Source organism: Montipora foliosa, chromosome 1, assembly GCF_036669935.1.
Source record: "Montipora foliosa isolate CH-2021 chromosome 1, ASM3666993v2, whole genome shotgun sequence".
Classification (NCBI taxonomy): domain Eukaryota; kingdom Metazoa; phylum Cnidaria; class Anthozoa; order Scleractinia; family Acroporidae; genus Montipora; species Montipora foliosa.
This window is the reverse complement of record NC_090869.1, coordinates 4499836-4509835: the sequence shown is the minus strand read 5'-3', so window position 1 is coordinate 4509835 and position 10000 is coordinate 4499836. Positions and strand designations below refer to the sequence as shown.

General features: G+C 39.6%; 2 protein-coding genes across 2 annotated transcripts in view; one reads left to right on the top strand and one right to left on the bottom strand.

Annotated features, from left to right (window-relative positions):
• Positions 1–4174, bottom strand: part of LOC138001009 (sorting nexin-20-like) — a 7599-nt gene extending 3425 nt beyond the window's left edge. The window contains exons 1-2 of the mRNA XM_068847710.1: positions 4004–4174; positions 1389–1561 (exon numbers count right to left, since the gene is read on the bottom strand). Of these exons, the coding sequence (XP_068703811.1) occupies positions 1389–1561; positions 4004–4154 (324 nt within the window). The 5' untranslated portion in view covers positions 4155–4174. The remainder of the gene's footprint in view (positions 1–1388; positions 1562–4003) is intronic.
• An 859-nt stretch (positions 4175–5033) lies between these two features.
• LOC137974209 (uncharacterized) lies at positions 5034–7595 on the top strand. The gene is made up of 4 exons (XM_068821088.1): positions 5034–5208; positions 5305–5368; positions 5474–5889; positions 7155–7595. Exons 1-4 carry the CDS (start codon positions 5177–5179, stop codon positions 7489–7491), a joined length of 849 nt encoding a protein of 282 aa, XP_068677189.1. The 5' UTR covers positions 5034–5176; the 3' UTR covers positions 7492–7595.
• Positions 7596–10000: the final 2405 nt, after the last annotated feature.

Below are 10000 nucleotides of genomic sequence, written 5' to 3'. Positions count from 1 at the left end.
TCCCCAGGTACCATGAGTGTGAATATTCTATTTGTTCCCACAATCCGAGATCAGACCCATACTTGGCCATATTAATGGACTAAGGGTGCGTTAAATTGACCATATTCCGCAATAGGAATATATGGAATAGAAGTTAGAAATGCTTCGCTATAAGGACATCCACATTAAAATTGTCAAACACCTGCTAAATGTGGTTAAATGCAATTTAACCTAGTTAACAACGAAGAGATGCTGGTTTTCTGCGCATTTAGGTCCTCAATAGAGTGGTTTGCCTAGTGGTCAGCAGTTAATTTGTACGTGCACAGGCTCATGTAGGTCACTCAGTCTCAGTGTTGCGGCCATTTGAAGCTATGTGGGGAGAGTGTTGTGCAACCTTGTTTTTTAGCGGTTGTTCTCAGCGTTAGCAATTTTCTTATTTTTTTTGCTCCCCTCCCTCCCTCTTCCCCCCTTTTTTCCACTGTTATCACAGTGTGAAGGGTGCCTGGATGTCTCTAAGTGGGGGGTCATGCTGGGTTGTGGGGATTGCTAGCCATGGGAGCATTTTACTGTCTAAGGGCTGGCTGATCACAGTGGAGGCCCCTGGAAGTCCCGGGCATCCTTGTTCCACTCAACTTGATGCAGTTGTTAAACATATCTTTATTATCCTTCTTGCTTCAAAATGCAAGACACACCATTTTAAACCATCAATCCGTGTACTCTTATTCTGGAATAGGGTCAATCGAACACACCCTAAATGATTTTGTCACAGTTAAATATCAACATATTGTGGAACCGTGTATGCCTAGTTGCTGGCCTACCAAGCAATTCAGCTATTGCTGCAATTGGGTAAAATAAACAATCATCTATCTATTGTGCCAAATACACCAATAGCCTAATATATTGACGACAACACTGCCAAGTTGACTGCATTTTCCTGGTAAGAATAGACCAAAGACCAGACCACAACACCTTGCACTGGTCTCTGCAAAGTCCAACAAAGTCGAAGTTATCAACAAGGAATGTGAATCAGACTCTGATAGTCCAGAAAGTCAGCACTTTTTCTTCAGCTATTTCATGACCCAAAATGTCACTCCACCCCTGCTTCGAGCTATCAAGGTTGCCCATCACACAAAAAACTAAGCCAAAGTGGTCAAACAAAGTGATCAGTAGTCATATCAAGTGTGGTTAGTGTGTGATTTGTACTGGGAAGTAAAATTCCCATCATCCAGACAGTTAGAATTTATTAATTAATATTCAATTGTAAAAATCATTCTGACCACCTGTCACATGACGAAGAAACAAGTTTAAAGTTAAGGGTGTTGAACTTGATGGATTAAGCTTGCCATTGCAATATGGAATAAATTTCATCATTAAAAGTTTTAACGACATTTCCAACACAAAAGACTTACCACACACTGTTTACGTTCCGATTCTTGAATTCGGGTAGAAAATACTTCAAATTTGATGTTTGAAGGTTCTGAATGGACCAGTATTCCTTGACCTCTAAAAATGCTATTATCGGTTTCCTCATCTTCACAATCACTGCAGCTTTTATCTTCAGGTACGTAAACAATACTACGTCCTAGAGACAAAAAAAATAGCCACTAGAAAGTCTGAAATCTGAGCTAAAATATTTAGTTTGTATGTATGTACAGGTAATTGCACAAATGATGCCAATATTTAGTATACAAAAATCTCCAAGCATGCCAAAAATGAATGACAATAATCATAAGAATAATTGCGTCTTTCATGCTGTCTTAATATTGTAGAATACGCCATTTTCAAAATATCAATATTAAGCTTGATAGTGAGGCAACGAGGACAAAAACAATAGAAACATGTTGGAATGAATGCGAAAAATACTTACATATCATCCACGCTCCTTTGTCTTTGTCCTCTAAACCTCTCTTTCAAGCTGCATTTTAAATATGTCAACCAAGCAGTTGACTTGGTTTAAAAAAATTCAATTTCTTATCTCATTGTCTTTTTTCACTTTTTGTTTACTAATGACAAGAAGACATATACCGGTAGTTGATTGTGCAGCACAATTTGTAAGTTATGAATTTCAACATATTTCATGTGACTTCTATTTGTAAACATGAAGTACCACCATATGCTCTTCCTGGGGCGCAGTGGTGAGAGCACTCGCCTCTCACCAATGTGGCCTGGGATCAATTCCCAGATCTGGCGTCATATGTGGGTTGAGCTTGTTGGTTCTCTTCTCTGCTAGAACAGGTTTTTCTCTGGGTACTCCGGTTTTCCCCTCTCCTCAAAAACCAATATGATTTGATATGTATTAATTTGATTTGATTTCATTACATGACCCCACAGCCTATTCAGCTTTAAACATTATCGTATGAAAATTAAGTTCTATCAGTATATTACTGTGTGGTTCCAGAAAACATCCATACCCCACCACTGAGGGAATTTCACTTAGAATCCCCTCCCCCTCCCCCCACATCCCTGGCCATTTGCAAGGAATGGATTACATCCCCCCAACTCTCTGGAATTCAAGAACCCCCAGCCCCACTGGAAAAGTTTATACATTTTTTCACAAAAAAAGATTATCAAAGTAAAGAACGACGTCGATTGCCGAGTGGTCTCAAATTAGAACACAGTAAACTACCTACAAGGCAATCTAAACTACACAATATTGCTTATCAATTAAAATGAAAGAGATAAATTTGTATCTGTCAGTTTACCTTGATGTGCAAGCTCACAATTTTTTTTTCCAAAAGGTGGGTAGCCGTCTCCACGTCCATGTCAATAGAATTAACGCCATTACAGCGTGAATACCATCGCAAACATGTTAAACTTTCAACCATAAAATTAAGGGGAAACGGAAGGGAGAATAAAAACTCTGAAATCATTGCATCATATACCCTCCGCTTCTTGAAGCGAAACTTTCACTGTTGTGCTTTTTTTTGATCAACTGACGCGATAGGGAGATCAAAGAAACCACACCTGTTACACGGTCATGTGTCTATGGAGGCTAGTAACGAGTAATGCCGATCAATATTACATACACAACAAGTCAAGTTTTTGTTAGCCTAACAAGGGCCTCATTCCTTTAGATTTGAATACATAATGCTTCTGGAAGAAAGAAAACCTGATTTAGATGAAAAAATAATCATACATGATATAGCAAGTGTTAAAGTTATTTATTTCTTCAAAAATGATTTACCGGATCGGTAAGTACCGGATTTGAAATTAACCCCTTGGAAAGTGATTTTCATCGCCCAATTCCCCTTCCCCTCTGGAATTTCCTGGGCCTTTGACCCGCCCCCCCTCCCCCCCTCCCCCCGCTCCCATGCCATCCGAATTTCCAATTCCCTACGTGGTGGGGTATGGATATTTTCTAGAACCACACATTATTATTATTATCATTATTATTATTATTATTATTATTATTATTATTATTATTATTGTTGTTATTATTGTTATTGTTACTGTTATTGTTATTGTTATTGTTATTGTTATTGTTATTATTATTGTTATTATTAATTATTAATTATTATTATCTTCAGCAATGCAATCTGATCTTCCCAACACTCAAATTTCTAAATTACCCTGGGGCTGGTTTGCTGAAACTCTTAACGAGGACTTGCAATGTCGTTAAAATTAGAACCGTTATTACAACCGTTATTAAAGCCCACTCTTCCTGCTGCGCAACACTGATTGGTACATAAGTACAACAGACAAATAAAAAACAGTGCAAAGGAACATATTGTCGTTGACCACGGTTTCGACACCAGGCAAAGAGAACTTTTCCCACTCTTGTCTAGGGTGTGGAGGTCACGTTAGCTAGATCTTTAATTCCTCGATCGATACATGCTTAGATATAAGCTTCTGTACTTGTTTGAAAGTTGTCCTGTTTCACTTTCCTTCATGGAGAGATTTTCTGTTGGAATTTCGTTTTCTGTTGTAAACCCAGAAATAGCGTTGATTCCTGGTTGATAAGGATCAACTATCAATATAATGCTCACGCTTATATTACGCTGTGACAACAACTTTCTTTAAATACCTGCTGTCCCAAGAACCGGAAAAATAATTGGTTCTCCAGAAATTACTAGCCGGCCGTTGAAAGACATGCTTCCTGAAGAAAACACGTCGTCGTCATCTTCTAGATCTTCTTCTTCGAAGCTAAACCGATCAAAATTACTACTGACTTCCATCGTAGGGAGCTCGCAATCTTACAGACGCTAAGCCAACAAAGCGTCATGGGATAGGATCCTTGGTACGACCCGCTTGACCCGCAACAAGGTGTTCCCATTGACGCAGCAAATTTTAGCGGATTCATGCGTAGAATCGATATTGCGAGAAAAAAAAAACAGCTCAGAAACCGAGGATAGTGAATGGAGAAAGTCTTAATTAGTTTCCCTCTTCTAACTATGCCGAGATCCTGTAGCGGCAGGCACACAACACATATTGTGTCACATGTTATTTTTTTCCATTAATTTTAATTCTAAAACCGACGTTTAAAGAGGATTTAAGTGCTGACTACAATTTTTAGCGTTACTGATAAGCTTGTTTTAGCATGCCTTTTTGGATTGTAACTTCAAGCATCTGGTACCCAGTCGTCTGTGGTCTTTTAGCGCGACTTACCATGTTGAAAAACATTGCGTGACGAGCTAAAAGAATGTCTGTGAAGGCGAAATGGGTTCAGTGTACAAGAATCAGCTAAGAAGAAATATAAATTGAAAAGTAAACGACTGACTCAATGCGACAAAATCTTGGGAAAATTTCACTTTTCACGTGTTCGAAGGTAGAACCCCAACGTGTTAAGGCCTTTGCAAACGAGGATGATGATGTTTCTTGGCTGCGCAAACGCGCGGGACACAAAATTAATGTTGTGTTTCCATGCTGCGCAAACTGGGAAACATTTGTTGCGGACACAAAATGTTTCTGAACAAAATCAGAAACATGTTTTGTGTCCCGGACACAAAATTTGTGTCCGCAACAAATGTTGCGCGCGCGGGCAAACGGGGCCGTTTATACGAGACAAAATAAGCCGCGGCTTACATCAGACGCGAGCACCCCGTATAAATGTTACAAAATCTACGTTCACGGCATTCTCAAGCCGCGGCTTATCCTGGCCTTGGAGTTTATACTCGTTTAAATAGTTCCTTTATTGACACAGTTGTCATGGTGACAATTTAGAACAGCATTCGAAGTTCGATCAAATTATAGTTTGACGATGCCCGTGAAAAAGAAGAGTGGGAAAGCAAAGTGTGTATGATCTGCTCAAAACGACTCAAACAATCCCCGATAAATTTCCTATTTCATCACTGGATCAAAACTTTATCTTACATTATTTCGTTTCAGATCTGGAGGCAAAAAGAAAGCTGCAAAGAAGAAAGTTAAGAAGTCAAAGGAAGAGCTCGCTAAGGTACAGTACGTACAATTCTCTCTTTCCATGGTTAGATTTTCCTTCGAAGTTTTTTTAAGGCAACTCTCACGTTCGGTCGGACATTGACTATATTTTGCTTCCCAGGAGAAACTTGAGAAAGCAGCGGAAGCCTTCGAGGCTGCGGACGATCTTCATGCCGCCTTTGTCGCTCGCATGGACAAATGGATGACTGATAACTACGCAAGAGCAATCGATCTCTTCCGCCGGTTTGATGTGGATGGCGATGGTAGCTTGTCATATGAAGAATTCTATGCAGGAATGCGAGACTTGAACGCACCTGCAAACAATCTTGAGTTGTATGTCCTTGCAAAGAAGCTGGATAGAGATGCTAATGGGTTATTAGACTATCTAGAATTCTCCAAAGGCTTAAAATATTACAAGAAGGAAGAGTGTGTCGAAGATGATGGTTTACCAGTTCTAAGATTTGAAAGAGAGAAGTTGGAACAGTGCCCTTGTTGTAAACTTGGATTATGGAAACCATCTAAGGAGAAGTTTCCGAGGTGGGAATCAGACACTACAAATTTAAAAAGATTTATACTATGGTATGCCTAAAACACAGGTCAAGGGTCACAGATCAGTGTACTTGCCACTGTGCTATAGATAAATAAATAACTCCAAAAGTGTCTCCTAGCTAGCCCCTAATCACTCTGCAAAAATGTTGTTTGTTTGTTTGTTATTTATTTGTTTAAGCAGGTTGAAGTTTTGGCAGCTATTCAGCTGACGTGGACCTGCTATATCCACCCACCCACATACTCACAAAGGACAGCCATAACACCGGGAATTTCATCCCCTACTCTTCTCGATTAGTGTGTGACTGGGTTCTTTAACGTCCCACAGCAAGGTTATGAACATAGAAGATACTTGTGAGATGGGGCCTACGGTTTACAGTCCTTATCCGTTTCAGTTCTAGGGGAAACTTGTTCATCACTGGTGCAGGGACTAGAGCACTCTGGGACTTCTAGTCCTGTGGAATGCGACCTGTGTTTTTTTAGACCAGGCTAGGCACAAGTACCATTTAAGGACAGTGCCTACTAATTCAAAGCTATTTTTGCGCGGTTTACTGAATATGCAGGAAAAGCAGATCTTAACGAGTGTTATTGAAATCCAAAAAGAAAATTGGGGGTAACCTCGCATTTTTCGAAGATAATTAATCAACAATATTTTTAAAAAGCTTTAAAGTACTAAGCAATGTATGGCGTTCCTTTCCAAATTAAAGCTTAATTATCTCTGAAAAATGCATGGTCACCCCCAATTCTCTTTTTTGGTACCGAGAGCACTTGCTAAATTCTGCTTTCTCCGCATAGTTTTGAACCGCGCAAAAAATATCCCTGTATTAATAAGCACCACCCATAGGAAATCTGAGTATCTCAAGATGCGCAGAACATATGCGCAATAACAATAGTAGGCACCGTCCTTAAATCACCATGTTTGTTTGTTTGTGTCTGCCCAATTACCTTAATTTATTCTAAATGGCTCATGAGAGCAAGAAAAAGGATTGTGACAGGCCATGAACCAACACTTAGACTTCTCTAACTGAACAGCTCTTCAACTGGTTGGCTTGCTTACATGACTGACGAGTGCTGATTGTGAAAATAATTTTGCTCTCAGTCTGTTGCCACTTCAGCAGAGACTTCACTGTCACATGTCACTTGCAACTATTTGGTTATAATTTATTATTGATACATTTCTTGTAAAACATAATTTGCATCTTCTTTAAAGGTTCTTTTTCTGACAGCAATGTGATACAAATGTATGTTGTTTCCAGATTTATTAGCATGGAACTCAAACTTCTCACCTTCGCAAACCTGCCACAGTTAAAATCCTATCCAGGACATTTCCAGATATTCGTTCATGCCCATGTGCCAGTTTATTCCATCGAGTCCATAATCAATGAGAGGTTAGGTGGTACAATGCGAAAAATTGTTATTTACTGTACCACCAAGGAAGGCAAAAGGGTGGAAATGGACCGCCATAAGACGCTTGAGCAATGCGGCTTCACTGGGGGACCAAGACCAGAGCCTCAACTAGTGGAGTTGTTATATGACTTTGATGTGGAATTTAATGACTGCCCTATTCTAATGAGTGATCATTACTTTACCTAACCAGGAATCAGAATAAGCTAGCCAGTGAACATCAAAATTATTTTTACCTTCAAGGTTAACTTGTTATAATAATGATGATAATATTAAATTTATATTAATTATTATTATTATTATCATTGACTCAATGTACAGTATTGTCAAGTAGACGAATTTCACTTCACCCTGCCTCAGTTATCTGTTTAGCCTTCTTTGCAGACATTCTTTTGGTTTGTGAAGCAATCTCGCCATCCTCGGAGACCCAGGGGCAGTCAGTCGAGACGAGACGAGACGAGAATCGGGACTGGCGTAAAGTTTTCTCGCCTTACTTGAAAACTTTACGCCAGTCCCGATTCTCGTCTCGTCTCATCTCGTCTCGACTGACTGCCCCTGAGTCTCCGAGGATGCAATCTCCCCCACCCACCCACCACCAATGGCTTATCCTGAAATGAAATGAAATTAAATGTGGGTAAATAGATACACTGTTAAGTACATCAGTATGAATTAAGAGAGTGGCAGGTCATTATTTATGCAGGGGGGGGGGGCAAGGCTATTTCAGATTGGCTAGAGGGGGGAGGGGCAAAACGTTTTTCAAAGAAGTTTTTGGGGGTCAGCAGTTTGAGCTATATTTTAAGAGGGGTCTGTTGGCTAGATGATGTAAAGTGCAGGTGGGAAGTTAGGGTTGCAGGTCATCGTTTCACCATAGTTGAAACAACCCAAACCTTTCCAAACCTTCCTAACATTAGGCCTAAAAGATAATGTTTAAGCGTAAGGTTAGCATTTTTCTAAAGGTTTGGGCTGTTTCAGTTATGGTAAAACAATGAACTGCAACCGAAACCTGCAACATGCACTTTACACCCTCTGTCCATTGACCAAAGTGGGTAAAACAGTTAAATAGTAGGGTACAAACAATATAATTATGTGAAACAGTAATGCTAAATTGTGCAATTTTCTGCTAATTCTATTGTTTTCTTTTGTTTAAAAACCACTGTTTTGTACAACTTAGTGATTTGCATTTTACAGAGATTCTGTTTGCACTCTAAACTATATTGTTGTCTAAAATTTTAGTTAATAAAGAATCCAGACATATCTGCTTTACTAATAAAGCACATTAGAGGAGATATGAGGTGAGGAAGAGGGGGAGGGGATCATGTACAATTGAATAAAGAAGTGCGGGTCACTTGCTATTTACATGGCCTGCAGGGGGGGGGGGGGGGGGAGGGGAGGGGGCCTTACAGAAATCTTGATCTTTCCAACACACTTTTCCCTCCCTCGACCAGTCCCTATCATTATAAACCTAAGGGTTAAAATGCATCATTATTCATGTATGTGAAAATGTTGAAGATGCAAAGAAAATCTGATGTAAAGAAATTTCTGGACAGAAGAATATTGTGCATCAAAATCGTGTATGAAAGCCCACCTACCTCACCACACATAAGTAAAAGAGACTCGTAACAGTGTTCAAAAGAAATACTATTTGAGTTGGGGAACTTCTGCATAAACCCTCCTTGGATATGGCAAAAAATTTATCCAATAGGGCTGAAAAAAAGGTGTGAAACAATATTGGTGCAGATGTAACTACATAAATATCAACATGTGGTTTGGACTTGAACAAGTTGTGAACAAGTCAGTGATTGGTGCAGAGCGACCTAAATGCCATTCAATAAAACTCCTGAAACTAAAATGACCTCAGCTCAAGGGATAGAGCGTCCGACCAGTGTTACAGTGGTCGTAGGTTGGTAATCCTGCCTAGGGCTCTAAACCCCAACAAAATTTGAATTTTATTATTTTCGAGGTTTCACATTCTTGCGGATTTTCTTGAAGATTTGTTAATGTAAATGTAATGTAAATTCTTTATTTATAGTGGAAGTGCACTTAGCTTGATAGCTATCAAGCTAGTTCACAAGCACCCCACTTTTAATAATGTGAAAGAAACTTAACAGAAAAATTGTTAAGAACCCCAACTGGCAAGAGGCAACCAGTTGGCTATTTACAAAGCGTGGTGGAGTTGATAAGACTTCTGACAATTTTAATCTAAACTGTGGAGTCCCTTTTTTTCAGGGCAGCTGTTTGGGGCCTATTTTATTCACCCTCGACGTTTCTCGCCTCTATAACATCATTTCTCAGCACCTCCCTCCCGTTCATGGTTATGCTGATAACACTCAGATTTATCGCTCCTTCAAATTAACCAACATTTGACTTGATTTACTTATCCGTCATGTTTTTCACCTTGCCCTTTATTTGGGTTATGCAGGCGGTTTCTCATTTGTTAGCTTTGTTGCCCTGCTTTTTTCGTGCCATTTATATTTTTTAATGTCACAGGTGGTACGCTATGCCTTCTAGCTATTGTTTTGTCCTAGATTTTAATTTCTGCCGGCCCTGCGTTATCGTTCGCGAGCTTGTAGTCCTGCTTTTGCAAGCCTGCCTCTCGGTCGTAATCGTTTTCTTGGCTTGCAATCCTAGTCAGAGTTGTTACATTAAGTTGTGTTCTTATTTTTGTCCTTTTGTCTTTTTGCTCGGACTACTTTGTCCA